Raw genomic sequence first — 15,550 nt, forward strand, 5'->3', positions numbered from 1 at the left:
GACAAATTATTCGTTAAAAAAGGTGATTTCCTCAACCCTCAGTCCCATGCCATGTCTCGTTATCGTCAATGGTGCTGTGTGCATTCATGTGTTTCTTTTTTTTTTTTTGCTGTAAAGCACTTTTGTGTTGCACATTTCCCGTGTATGGAAAGCGCTATATAAAGTTTTGATTGCAATTGATTGACCAACTGGTATCCCACCAAAGTGTGCTGAAAAGTCTTGCAAGTGTGGTGTGGATATTTTGGGGCATTTGAATCCTGCCTACCAATAACTTGTTCCATCAAACTGTACTGCATGGTAAAAACAGGGTTTAGTCAACTAACATTCCGCTTTAGAATGAAACTAAAAAGGTCCACCACATGATAAGGCCCAAGCGCTCATTATGGTGACCTGCAGCCTAGATTGCAGTTTAATCTCCAGAGGTGGCTGACATTGCATGCACAGAAGTGGGCCACTGCTGCTGTGACACCGCAGGGACAATTTTAATTCCGTCTGGCCTCTGAACAGATATGGGGGTGGTGACCGCTGTAGATGTAGCCTTTGGTGTAGTCTGTATTCAATTCATTAAAATAGAAATTATGTAAAATACAAGAATACCTTGATGTTGATATATGGATACACACCAGGCTTTGTGATGCAGTCCTGCAGTGCCAAGTCTCTTCATAATGGTCCAACAGCACCACTCTGTGAAATATTCCCAAACTGCACAGATAACTTCCTTATAGATGAACTCTAATAATGACATTACAAGAAAACAGTATTCACGCTTGCAAAGAAATGTAACAATAGTACCATTTGTTTGATGATTTCACCACGATTATATTAATTGCTTTCAAAAGCAGAAGCAGTGTCTCCTGTAGAAGCTCCACTGTAGTTCAATGAGAAAGAGATCTGCTTTGCTACAGCTTTTTAATTTAAAGCCTGGTAAAAGAAAACATAAAAACAACAAGGAGACTTACAGGTAACACGTGATGACAGTGAATATATAATCTGTACAATACGGCTTTGCAAAACATGCTTCAAAAAGATACATTAATACAGTATGTCACCCTCCCGCGCACTAATGCAATGCACAATTCATACCAGCAATAAAAAAGCCTTCTAGTCATATTGAATTGCATCACAATTACGAAATCATTATGCATATGTCGAAAACACTGTAATACAGTACAAAGAGGAGGAACAAAAATCATTGGAATTATATAGCACGTTTAAAAAGTGGTAAAACATGGCTAAAAACAAAACAATCACACAAGCCCTATTTGGTAAAAGATAGGCCACCACGTCAAATTGTGCTACCCCGATAATAGGACGAAAACAACATCAGCCTAACACTCCTACTTCTACTCACAACTTAGCAGAGATATGGAAGAGTCTATTCCAAATGTCATTCAGCTTCAAAAAAGTGTGGTTTCTTCATGTGATACTTTGACATTAAACTTCAAGGGTAACCTGTGAGTAAGTATTGAAACAATACTAACGACAAATAAAACCATCCAGTACGCAGAAGAGGAAACATTGTGTTCAAAAGAGAAGCCATTCACATGTGTTTTTACAGCTTGCTAATGATGCTGTCTTTCTATTCATGCTTACAGGAGTGTGTATTTAATTGGTATTTAGTTAGTGAATGCAGCAGCGGTAGGTAAGGCATCGTCATTCAGTTGTGTCAAAGTCAAGTGTCAAAGTCTGAGAAGGTCGAGATGTTGCAATGGGATCAAAGTATATTTCCACAGATAGTGCCCTACATTCTAGTAAACGGCATTCCTCAATTTATTGCACGGTTCACATATTTCCTCAAATAGGTCTCTTGTCTAGTAAACACCATAGTTCAATTGCATGGTACAATTAAGGGATTTAGCTTTGATACACAAGCTACTATATTTGCTCAAATAAGTATCTGATTTCGTTAACACCATATTTAAATTACATTTTCCAAATTAAGGTTTCAGCTAAGATTAATATTTCCTCAAATAAGTCTCTGAACTGGCAGACACCATACTCAATTAGATGGTTTAATAAGATGGATCAGCTGAAATGCACAAGCTACCATATTTCCTCAAATAAATATTTGATATGGTAAACACGATATATAAAATACAAGGTCCCATTAAAAGGGTTCATCTAAAATGCACAAACTACCATATTTCCTCAAATAAGTCTCTGATCATAGTAAACACCATATTTCAATTACAAGGTCCAATTAGAGCGTTCAGCTGAGATGCACAAGCAACCATATTTTCTCAAATATGTCTGATCTAGTACACACCACATCTAAATTACACGTTTAACAAGATGGTTAAGCTGAGATGCACAAGCTACCATATTTCCTGAAATAAGTCTCTGATCTAGTTAACACCATATCTCAATCACATTGTTTAATAGGAGGACTTGGCTTAGAATGATGCACAAGCTCCCACATTTCCTCAAAAAAGTATCTGATCGAATACACACCATATCACAATTACATGGTTTAATAAGAGGGTTCATCTTAGATACACAAACACCTACATTTCCTCAAACAAGTCTCGGATCTACTAAATACCATATTTCTATTACATGGTCCAACAAAATGTTTCAGCTTTGTTACACAAGCTACCATATTTCCTCAAATAAGTCTCTGATCTAGTAAACACCGTTTTCAAATTACATGGTCCAAATAAAGGTTTCAGCTGAGACGCACAACCTACCATATTTTCTCAAATAAATCTAATCTATGATACACCATATCTAATATCTTAATAAAATGGTTAAGCTGAGATGCACAAGCTAGCATATTTAATCAAATAAGTATTTGATCTGGTAAAAAACACATCTCAATAACATGATTTAATCGGATTGTTCAGCTGAGATGCACAAGCTAACATATTACAAATACTGTATGTCTCCAATCTAGTGAGCACTGTATCTCAATTACATTGTTTAATAAGAGGGTTCGGCTTAGATGCACAAACTACCATATTTCCCTGAAATAAGTTTCCAATCTAAAACACCATATCTCAATTATTGTAAATGGTTTGACAAAATGGTTCAGCTTAGCGCCCATATTTCCTCAAATAAGTCTGAGCTAGGAAACACCACATTTCAATTAGATGGTCCAATTTAAAGGGTTCAGTTGAGCTCCACGAGCTACCATATTTCCTCAAATAAGTATCTGATCTAGTAGACACCATATCTCAAATACATGGTCCAATTAAAGGCTTTAGCTTAAATACCCAAGCTACCATATTTCCTCAAGGGCCTATGCTCCATTAACAAAATGTCTCAATTTTCCGGTGCATTCTCCATTTGAAAAATTAATCCACAAAGTACCATATTTCTTTAAATAGTAGCCTGTGCTTTGGTAGAGGCCATAGCTCAATTACATGGTCCACATAATGGGTTCATTTTATGAGGCACCAACTGCCATATTTCCTTAAATAGTGGCCTTTGCACTAGTAGACAGTACACCATGCCTTGATTTCATGTCTGTGTGAATAAATGTCAGACCTAAACTACTAAACGTCCCTCATTAATTGCACTGTCCACTTGAACGACTCTGCCTGAATAGACGGAAAAGCTACAATATTTCCTTAAATAAAGGTCATTGCTCCAGTAGACGCTCCATCTCAATCAAAAGGGTTGAGCTTGAATGGTTACCTCAATTATAGCCCTGGTAAGCATGACATCATTGCAGCAAGACGACACGCAACGCACTAGCAATTCTGTACAAAAGACATGACACAAAATTGCGCTCTCCTACTTAACAGTGCCGTAAGTAGAATACAACTGGGTCAGCCTCCAACACACCTGGTACTCTCTGCAGCTGACTAAAATGTCAGCCAGAATTTGTGGAAATAGGGTATTGATGTACATGAAACCACTTTAAGCATCATCATGAACCTTCCCGAATTTGACACGTGAATACAAAGAGTGCTAATGTGGCAAAACACACAAATGTGTGCAACTATTCGGTGCTTCATCTATTCCACATTTTATGTTACACCCTTATTCCAAAATTTTTTTTTTTTGGTGCAAATGTATTAAAAGTAAAAAAATAAAGCATCACATGTTCATTTATGTATTAACAGCTTTTGTGCAATACTTTGTTGATGCACTATGGCAGAAAAAACAGCCTCAAGTATTTTTGAATAGGATGCCACACCTATCTTTGGGCAGTTTCGCTCATTAACAGCACCCCATAAACGCCATCAGACTGGATGGGAAGTGTTGGTTCTCATCCAGGATGTCTCTGCACATTGCAGCATTCATCTTAGTCTAGTCAGGGAGGTGACCAAGAACCCGATGGCCACTGTCAGAGCTACAGCATTCCTCTGTGGCGAGGAGAACCTTCCAGGACAACCATCTCAGCAGTAATCCACCAGTCAGGCCTGTATGGTACAGATGCCAGACAGAAGAGAGTTCTTAGTAAAAGGTTTGCCAAAAAGCACCTGAAAGACTGCTAAACCATTAGAGACAAAATTCTCTGGTCTGATGAGACAAAGATTGTAATCTTTGGCGAGAATGCCAGGCATCATGTTTGGAGGAAATCAGGCATCGCTCATCACCAGACCAATAGCATCCCTACAGTGAAGCATCAGGCTATGCAGATCTTTTTCAGCATCAGGAACTGGAAAAACTAGTCAGGATAGAGGGATAGATGTATGCAGAAATGTACAAAGACATCCTGGATGAAAACCAGCTCTTGCCATCCAACCTGGTGGAGCTTGAGGTGCTGCAAAGAGAAAAGGGTGAAACTGCCCAAAGATAGGTGTGCCGAGCTTGTGACATCGTATTCAAAGACTTGAGGCTGTAATTGCTGCATCGACAAAGTACTGAGCAAATGTTCTAAATACTTATGATTATGTGATTTTTTTGTTTTTTATTTTTAATAAGTTTGCAAAAATGTTTTACAAAAATCTTTTCACATTGTCATTATGGGGTATTTATTGTCTGTAGAATAATTTTGAGGACAAAAATGTATTCTATTTTGGAATAAGGCTGTAACAAAACAAAATGTGGAAAAAATGAAGCACTGTATACATATGTACAGTATAATCTGGTCCAATTTAAAGAGTCTTTGCAGTTTTGGGGTAAAACACACAAGCAAGAAAAGGCGGCAAGGATAACTTACAAAGTCTAGCGTGGCGTGGTGTGCATATATATATATATATATATATATATATATATATATATATATATATAAAAATACCAACGGGTTGCATGTTTATGTATAACCGTTATGTATGCGTTGTAGGGAATAGAAGTAGAAAAGCAATGGATGAACAACAAAGAATACTGTTTGGATGCAGTCAAGTGCATTTGATTTTTTGCCTCGCTGTATATTGTTGCAATATGTGAGAGTCCCATGTGCAAAAACTTATAAAAAATCATATATTGTAACAACGCTAAATAAACTGCTGTGGCTTAAAAAGCTGTTGATATAAAGGGTTTTCTATGTCTGATCACAAATGATAGCTTGTTTGAGTGTGCCTTAAGGCATCAGTGCTGTGCAAGTGGACAAGAAAAACCTAGTAGCTGCTCTTTTTATGTATACTGTACACTTCAAAATACATATTTTGTTATAATTCAATGTATGGGCGGAGTTGTTTTCATAGTTACGTATAATCACTGGAATCTGTATTATGTACACTTGCAAATATTTATTTTAGTAGATGATGCTCACGTTCATCATCATATGTCTATTGTTGCAATAGTGCATTTTGACCGTTTCTATTTGGTATTATGATAAACAAAATAGCTCTCAGTGATGCGATACAGTTCTACAGCAACCACTATAATACACAGGCTAGTTGTTGACTGTACAGGTGTACCTATTATTTTGACCGTTGGGCACACGTGGAAACACCTTTAGGAAAAGGTGGGAAGGGCCTAAAGTGGCAAAAAGGGCACATTTCTTTTTAAAAACACCAGTGGTGTTAAGGATTTCCTATGGCTTGGGAAGGGCGGGCTCCTCGGAGGTTATGTTTTCTGCGACAGAAGCCGGCGAGGCGGGGCCAGAGGCAGGAGAGGGGAACTCTTTGATGGTAACGGTAACGAGGTTGGTGGTGACGTCGGTGACCACCACATCTTTGCAGCTGGGTCCCATCTCTGGGTGCCAGTCGGGATCCCCCTCAACAGGCACCCTAGCGGGTTCGGGTTGGCCCCCCGCTTCTTGGGGCAGGGAGGGGTTTGGGGCCTCTTCTTCACCTCTCATGCAAGAGGGTGAGGTTGCTGGTATAGGTGAGACAGAAGGTGTGGCGGATGGTGGGTTATTTTGGGGTTCTACAGGACCTTCACTGGTTTCAGGAGCTTCACTGGACTTGGAGGATTCAGCTGCAGCAGTGGTTGGCAGAGACCTTCCTTTGGGGGCACTGGTGATGGAAGGGGGCGCCGGGGGGAAGGATGGGGCTGGACGGAGGTTCCGGGTGTTGCAGGACCCAGGCTGAGGGTGGAAGGTCAGAGGACCTCCGCATTGCAGCCCAAATGGCTTCCCATACATGGGGAAACCAAGCATCTTCAGCGGGGGCTGGAAAGGTCTGTAAGGAGCCTCTCCTTTCTTCCCAATAATGCGATTCCGGGATGGGATGTTGTGGCGTCCACCTGGAAGATTCCTGGCTCCTCCGCTCGAACCGCCGCGTCTCGGCTTGTCGATCACCTTCAAATTGAGGATGATACGACCCCTCTTCACCTCGCGGGGCTTGACCCTGCGGTTGAGGATGCGGACGGTCTCGGAGAAAGGGGAGGCGTGAGGGCGAGACGGAAAGCCGCCGGGACTGGAGAAGGACATGGGATCCGTGCGAGGCAGAGGCCGGCGGGACATGCGGTGGCAACGATGGATGTCCTTCTTCAGCTTGTGGGTGGCCGCCAGGGAGTTGAGCTTTGGGGAAGGAGCCAGACTTGAGGAAGAGGAAGATGCTGAAGGATGAGGCGAGGTAGAGGAAGAAGGGGTCACAGAATGCGGCGTCGTCCGGCGGGACTTTGTGGATCGGCTGCACGGTTCTCGCAGTGCCGGCTGTGTCTTCGGAAAAACACACACATTTTATTGCTTTTATGTGTTTACACATCCAAATCCATACACACTTATCTGTTTACATACAATCTGTATGTGTATATGAAAAATAATTCAATAGAGATTTGCTGATCAACTGGCCACCGATCGGTATCGACTGATTTTCATAAAAAATATGTGATCACCATTGCCCATTAATGCATTTTAATGCCGGTCACAAATGCTGATCACCTCTGGCTGACACTGTATTTATTTTTAGTCGCCCAGCTGACAAGCAACTAGCAGCTAATTATGTGTCTCCATACACAGTGTGAAGCCGCTCCTCTATGCTAATGATAATCAACTCCATTACAGCAAACAAACTGCATTTCTTTGTGTCTTAAAAGGGAAACTGCACCTTTTTTGGAATGTTGCCTATCATTCACAATCATTATGAGACATAACGGATGTATTTTTTTAATGCATTTTAAATATTAAATAAATGCGATCAAAAGTGCGCTTAAAATGGATCCTAAGGGAGCCGCTCTATTCTGCCTATAAAGCCCTTAAAAATCATCTAAACACCTCCATTAAGGTTTTATTTACATACTGTAAGTATATACAGTATGTAATGTAGTAACAGGCACATTTATAATAACATTTAATACTTACATATTTTGATTTGATTTTAAGTATATGTGGCGCATTAGTTTAAAAAACGCATCTCAACATTCGCTTTTTTTCTTCATCACTGATTATTACTCATTACAGACTTCATGAGAGCCAGCAAACATAATAAAACATCACTTAATGTATGAGGTCTGCTGTCATAGGATGTTCATATATTCCTATTTAGATGAAAAATGACTCATAATCCTCACAAAGTAAGGGGGTAGGGGGAGACCAAGCGTCTTTTCGTGTCGTTTACACCATTCCCGGGTCTAAATTGGATGTCAAAGTGTTCCAACTTGTCGGAATACGGACCTTTATTTGCAAGTTATAATGCATTTTTTAAAATCCATCCATCATGTATTTCATAATTATTGTGAACGACAGGCAAAATTCCAAAAAAAGTGCAGTTCCCCTATAAGTATCATTATCATGGGCGAGGCTGAACATATTACACACAGAGCAAGAGAATAGGGAAGTAGTTTAAAAATAGTGTTGATATTGTTAAACTGTCGATAGCCCTCACCATAAATACACAGAAAAATTTACAGTTAATCCATGTGATTGGTATCAGTATTGGCCGGGGTCACTCATGGATGATCTTAATCTGAATCGGCAGCATAAAACCCCGATCGGAACATCTCTATAATTACTGCTGTTTCTCACATAGTGGCAAGGCAGTGTAGTCTAATCTACTCAACAGCAGAGTAATGGTATTTAATAGGGGTAAAGTGTCCACAAAGTGTCTACATGTATTATGCTTAAGAGACATCTATCCATCCATCCTTCCATCCATCCATCCACTTTCTACCGCTTTTATATTTATTTATGCTTTTATTTAGAAGTCATCCATTTGAAGTGCAGCATTTTATTTATTAAGGTTGTCTTGGAAACTAATAAGAGGCACGATGTCTATGACAGCTGTGGACACTATTTGAAGAAATAGGGTATATACTATAGTAACCCCTTTCACACACAGTATAAAAGACATCTCTTTTGAAGAGGTGACCATTTTGAGAGGAGCAATTTATAGATTTCAGTAACTCTAGCAATTAATTGAGCCATGGTGTCCTTTATAGCAGAGGCCTTAGGTAAAATAGTAGCCACTTTTGCAGAAATAGTAAAATACCTAAAAATCTTTTTTTTTGGAAGTATGCATTTTAAGGGCAGTGTTTTATTTATTAAGATTGTGCTGGAAATTAATTGAGGCCTTATGTAAAATAGTAGCCACTTTTGCACTAACTGTAAAAGACATATTTTTTTTTATCCTTTAGGAGGCATCCATTTCATGTGTAGTGTTTTATTTATTCAAGTGCCGCTAGCTATTTTTTGCAGTATAAACCAAAGGCCAAAATTTAAGAAAGTATGGTACACAGTAGCTTCTACGACACAGACTGTCATTTTTACAAAATCCATTTGGGAGGCGTTCAGTTCAGGTGAAGCGTTTTATTTATTTAGCAGGCTATTAATTGGTTCATTGTGTCTATTTTAGCAGAGGTCTTGCGTAAAATTGTAGCATATTTCACACAAAACTGTAAAAATACTGTATTGAAGAGGCATTTTTTTATTATTCGGGGTATGGTTTCTATCAGACTAGAGATCACAAATTAAGTAAAAAGTAGGGTAAATAGTAGCCCCTTTCAGGCAGACTGTACAATAATGATGTTTTTTGCTCATAGGAGGCATTTCAGGTGGTAAATTCCCATTTCTTTAGGTTGCACTTACAATTAATTAGGAACGGTGTCTATTAGAGCGAAGGCCATTATTTGAGGAAGCACGGAAATTAGCACCTTTTAGAGAGACTGTAATTTAAAAAATAATAATTAAGGAGGCATCTGTTTAAAGTGGAGCATTTCTATTAATGTAAGTGGCATTGGCGATTAATTGGGTAATGGTGTCTATTAGAGTGGAGGCCAATAGTTAAGGAAATACAGCAAATAATAGCCCCTTTCACACTGAAATTCAATGGTTCATCTTCATACCCTTGTGGCGAGGTTTTTGGGTTTTGGTCCCCGTTTTTTCGGACCACTACGCTCCCTCTCTCGTTCCCTGGACAAAAACAATAACATATTAGTTTATTGTGAAAAACACAACTAACCATCCATTACAAGTAATTATTAATGAAATCAACATATTGTCCTACTTTTGCTCAAAGCCGAGTATGAGTCTGTCATCTAGAATATTCTCCTCTGGTTCCCAGGTGCTGTGTCTGAGTAAAGATGGGGAGAAAAAAAGAGACACATTAATAAAAAAATTTTTTTAAAAGAAAGGATTTCTATTTTAAGACATTAAAAATAGCTCCACAGTGCATGTGTGACCATCAAAGCTATTAAACTTACTTCATTGCCCATCCCTTCCATTTCACCAGGTATTCAAGTCTTGCCTGCAATAAAAACAGTCATTTGAGAGACATTTTTCATTTCTTTCTATTTTGACAAAAATATGTACAGCATGCAATTACTTATCTTTTAAACTTTAATATGATCTAATATTCAACAAATATATTCTTATACATTCTGATTTAAAAAATTAAAAAACTTAACTATCGGCTTGACTAATGATTTCAATGCAATTTATCCATCAAATTGTACACTGTAAAAAGGACAACAGATTTTAGAGTATAATTCTGGCAACTGAGCTGCAAGTTTTTTACTGTAAAATCTACGGTAGTTTGTACATCATATTACTATCAATAGAAAAACAGTACCATTGTTATTTACGGCAAAAATGTGGCAACTGAGCTGCCAGTTTTTACTGTAAAATTACAGTGGTACGGTTTTTCTATTGACAGTATTGTGCAGTAAATTTTACGGAAAAAGTTTTTCCATTTAAAAAAAAATATACAATGAAAAACAACAACCGTTCATTTTTTAACTATACATTTGTTTACAGCAGGTGTGCCCATTACGTCAATCGCGAGCTACCGGTCGATTGCGGAGGGTGTGTCAGTCGATTACCAGCCAGGCATTAAAAAACAGACCTAAAAATTAGCAATCATCAATCTTCACTATGATGACATCACTTTTGTCACTTGATTGACATTCAAGGCACCCGAGGATATTGTGAGATGACCCTGGCTGCTGCGAGCTTAGTGTGAAAAAAGAAAACACAGTCAGGAAGGCGAGAAATAGACTCTCGCGCCACACCTGCCATCAAAAACCTAAAGACCGACCGCACAGTTCCTGTCTTCACAATAAAAGTGTTGCTCCATCCTGCCTGTGCTAACAAAATATGAGTCTCAGAAAGCTAGCGCACAAAAGCTAGCAGGCTATGGAGTTTGCCATCAATGTATTTCTTGTCAAGGATACGAGTATGTAAGCTGGACAAATAAGATGCCAAAAACCAACCTCTTTCATGTGGTATTGGACAGAAAGGAGGCTTTTTTTTCTCCTCCACAATCTAAGTTAGAAAATGTGGAAGTTAACAGCACGACTGTGAATCCTGTCTTAATTCCAATCAATGCAAGTCATCAAAATCAGGTATTACGCCAACTTATATTTTTGTCCTTATGAAAGAAGGGAATCTATATGTTAAACATGCTTGTATTTTCACTAAAACACCTTTGACATGTTAACAAAAACATAATAACGTCAAAATAAATATAAAAATAAATAAATTATATATACATCCACACACACATATATATATATATATACATAATTTACTTATTTATATACGTACATATTTATTTATTTGGAAGTTTTTGTTAACATGTTAAAGGTGTTTTATTGAGAGAAAAAAACAATAATATATATATATATACATATATATATACACACACACACACACACACACACACACACACACACACACACACACACACACACACACACACACACACACACACACACACACACACACACACACACACACACACACACACACACACACACACACACACACACACACACACACACACACACACACACACACACAATACAGGCCAAAAGTTTGGACACACCTTCTCATTTCAATGACTTTTCTTTATTTTCATGACTATTTACATTGTAGATTGTCACTGAAGGCATCAAAACTATGACACCTGTGAAGTGAAAACCATTTCAGGTGACTACCTTTTGAAGCTCATCGAGAGAATGCCAAGAGTGTGCAATGCAGTAATCAGAGCAAAGGGTGGCTATTTTGAAGAAACTAGAATATAAAACATGTTTTCAGTTATTTCACCTTTTTTTGTTAAGTACATAACTCCACATGTGTTCATTCATAGTTTTGATGCCTTCAGTGACAATCTACAATGTAAATAGTCATGAAAATAAAGAAAACGCATTGAATGAGAAGGTGTGTCCAAACTTTTGGCCTGTACTGTATTTATTCACACACATATGAAGGATGAAGGAGATCACCTCGACTTGGTCATTTGAAAAGTAGCTCGCCTGCTGAAAAAGTGTGGGCACCCCTGGTTTACAGCATATTACTGTAAATGAAAAAAAATTATGTTTTTTTTTTTAACCATAAAATCTACAGATTTTGTTTCTTTTTTTCTTTCTCTGTTACAAGCGGCCCTCAGAAAGTAGCCATAACTGTGACGTGGCCCTCAATGAAAATGAGTTTGCTACCCCCGATAGAAGATCTGACTTATATATTGAGTAGATTCCCAAAAACAGCAGATTGATTGTCATTTGTAGGATTTTTGAGTAACATTTTTGAAGAACATTCCGAAAAACAATAGCACGCCTGTTGAATAAAGGATCTTCGACCATATTGTCGACATCATATGCGCCAATCTACATTTCTACCAGTGGGTGCTCAGTGTGTGTGTGTGTGTGTGTATTAGAGTTTCCCGGATATCAATATTTTGGTACCAGTACCAGGGGCGTCACTAGCTTTTAAGGACAGGGGGGGGCTTAGCCCCCAGGAGATGCAGGATGCGAGCGAACGTAGCGCACGAGCACAAAACTTCACAAACGGCTAACAAAGATTTAGAAATTATTCATTGTTATTATTATTATTTCAGTCGGTTTAGTTTCAATCTGTGTTCAGTACAACAACAAACATGGGTTTGCACAGTGACATTTTGTTTACAGCATCAACAAGAAACAATTACTTGCACGATCCTTCAAGATACACTGAAACACAATGAAAGTCATGGCATTAGCCTCTATGTTATTCATTCACAACATAGAGGCTTTCGCTCACAATACAATAATTGTTTGTTCCCAAATATTTTTATGTTGCACACATTACATTTTGGGCACATATGTGACTAAAATGGTTGTAAATTCAAGCCCTGGAAATATTACTTAATTACTTGAATTAAAGTAATATCTGGATCGGATATTATGCCGATATTATCGGCCGATAAATGCGTTAAAATGTAGTATCGGAAATTATCGGCATCGTTTTTTTTATTATCGGTATCGTTTTTTGTTTTGTTTTTGTTTTTTTAAATTAAATCAACATAAAAAACACAAGATACACTTACAATTAGTGCACCAACCCAAAAAACCTCCCTACCCCATTTACACTCATTCACACAAAAGGGTAGTTTCTTTCTGTTATTAATATTCTGGTTCCTACATTATATATCAATATATATCAATACAGTCTGCAAGGGATACAGTCCGTAAGCACACATGATTGTGCGTGTTGCTGGTCCACTAATAGTACTAACCTTTAACAGTTAATTTTACTCATTTTCATTAATTACTAGTTTCTATGTAACTGTTTTTGTATTGTTTTACTTTCTTTTTTATTCAAGAAAATGTTTTTAATTTATTTAATTTAATTTTATTAATTTTTTTTAAAAGTACCTTATTTTCGCCATACCTGGTTGTCCATATTAGGCATAATAATGTGTTAATTCCACAACTGCATATATTGGTTGATATCGGTATCGGTTGATATCGGTATCGGTAATTAAAGAGTTGGACAATATCGGCATATCGGAATTCGGCAAAAAGCCATTATCGGACATCCCTAATATATATATATATATATATATATCTTATGGCAAGCCGTTAAGGAAATTAAATATATATGGAAGTCTGAATAGAAATGAGAAACATTTATATATACTGTAAATAAGAAATACTTAGTCTGCTGATCTGAAAAAGAGCCAAAGCTGTCAAAGAGCTGAGGGATCATCTTCAAAGTGCAATGCTGAAACAAATAATGCAAACAATAAAATGTAACTTCCAGGGCTTGAGATTAATGTAGTCCCGTCGTCCCAGGGACGGTAAAAAAAATGCACGGGACGAAATTAAATGCTCCCCGGGACGATGGCTTTTAACCATTTTTTTTCTTTTTCTTTTTATGTATTTATTCATTTTACATTTTATATTAAATGTCTTGGTTTTTCCACCCTCTGAAAATCCTATGAAATGTTTAACAAGCCATCCTATAATAATACAACAGCTATTAATGTAACAATACAATAAAACAAATATATTTAATGATGTTGTTTTTATTATTTTAACAATAGGCTAATGTATATTACTTTATATAGATTCTACAAGAAAAATGAAAATTATTTACAATTGCAGACACAAGGTTCTTGTTCTGCAGTGTTGTGTGCTAATGTGCTTCGTACACCTGCAGGACCGCAAGCAAGGTCGCAGAGAAAATGCGGACTGGATTTTGAGTGGTGTGGGCATTTTCTATATGAACAAGTGGAATGGATTGGATACCGACACACTAAAGGGGCTCTCTACCTTACGCTATGAAGTGAGGGGAAACTGAGTGAATAATGACAGGTTATATGATTATTTATTTAAACTCATATTCGGGCCACTTTATAATGAATATGTCGGCATGTATTTGTTAAAATTTTTTTATTTTATTTTATTTTATTATTTTTTTTAACACCAATTTATTTAGGGGGGCTTAAGAACATTTTAGGGGGGCTTGAGCCCCCCTAAAATAGGCCTAACAACGCCAATGACCAGTACCAATAGGATTTCGGTACTTTTCTAAATAAAGGGGACCAAAAATGTCATTATTGTTGTTGATTAGTGTGGTTTCACTATATGGCACATGTTTATGACAGAGTTGGCATTGTTCATACTGCCACCCATAGTGTGACATGTATTGCTGTTGAGTAAGTATGCTCTTCATTCGCTTGTGTGCATTTTTTTCAAAGTCAAGATGTTTGTGTCATTAGTTCATTATCGTGCTCAATGAAATCTTGGTTAGGCTTTGTTAATTATAGACTATATAAATTGTGGCTTTTTTATAATGTAAAACGGACCTAACTCGCCACAAAATTAACAACAACAAGATTGATTTTTAAAAAATTATATTAAAGATTGAAAGTTGCCATAAAACCCACGTGGGTGCTCGGCATTGTCTGTGGGTGCTCGGCATTGTCCGTGGGTGCTTCTGGGCCCGAGCACCCACGTTTGATTGATGGCAACTTTCAATCTTTAAAATAATTTTCGGCACCTATGGTCGACATTAGAGATGTCTGATAATATCGGACTGCCGATATTATCGACCGATAAATGCTTTAAAATGTAATATCAGAAATTATCGGTATCGGTTTCAAAAAGTAAAATGTATGACTTTTTAAAACGCCGCTGTGTACACGGATGTAGGGAGAAGTACAGAGCGCCAATAAACCTTAAAGGCACTGCCTTTGCGTGCCGGACCAATCACATAAATATAAACGGCTTTTCTCACACACAAGTGAACGCAAGGCATACTTGATCAACAACCATACAGGTCACACTGAGGGTGGCCGTATAAACAACTTTAACACTGTTACAAACATGCGCCACACTGTGAACCCACACCAAACATGAATGACAAACACATTTCGGGAGAACATCCGCACCGTAACACAACATAAACACAACAGAACAAATACCCAGAACCCTTTGCAGCACTAACTCTTCCGGGACGCTACAATATACACCCCTCGCTAGCCCCTACCCCCCACCCCCCATTTCAACCCCGCCC

At 37.9% G+C, this 15,550-nt stretch overlaps 1 protein-coding gene across 1 annotated transcript in view; it reads right to left on the minus strand.

The window, feature by feature from the left end:
- The window catches only part of LOC133633419 (uncharacterized), a 51,398-nt gene that overhangs the window by 33,707 nt on the left and 2,141 nt on the right, over positions 1-15,550 (minus strand). The window contains exons 2-5 of the mRNA XM_062025944.1: positions 9,976-10,019; positions 9,780-9,845; positions 9,619-9,685; positions 5,934-6,997 (exon numbers count right to left, since the gene is read on the minus strand). Coding sequence (XP_061881928.1) covers positions 5,934-6,997; positions 9,619-9,685; positions 9,780-9,845; positions 9,976-10,019 — 1,241 coding nt within the window. The remainder of the gene's footprint in view (positions 1-5,933; positions 6,998-9,618; positions 9,686-9,779; positions 9,846-9,975; positions 10,020-15,550) is intronic.

This window comes from Entelurus aequoreus, linkage group LG18 (genome assembly GCF_033978785.1).
Source record: "Entelurus aequoreus isolate RoL-2023_Sb linkage group LG18, RoL_Eaeq_v1.1, whole genome shotgun sequence".
Classification (NCBI taxonomy): domain Eukaryota; kingdom Metazoa; phylum Chordata; class Actinopteri; order Syngnathiformes; family Syngnathidae; genus Entelurus; species Entelurus aequoreus.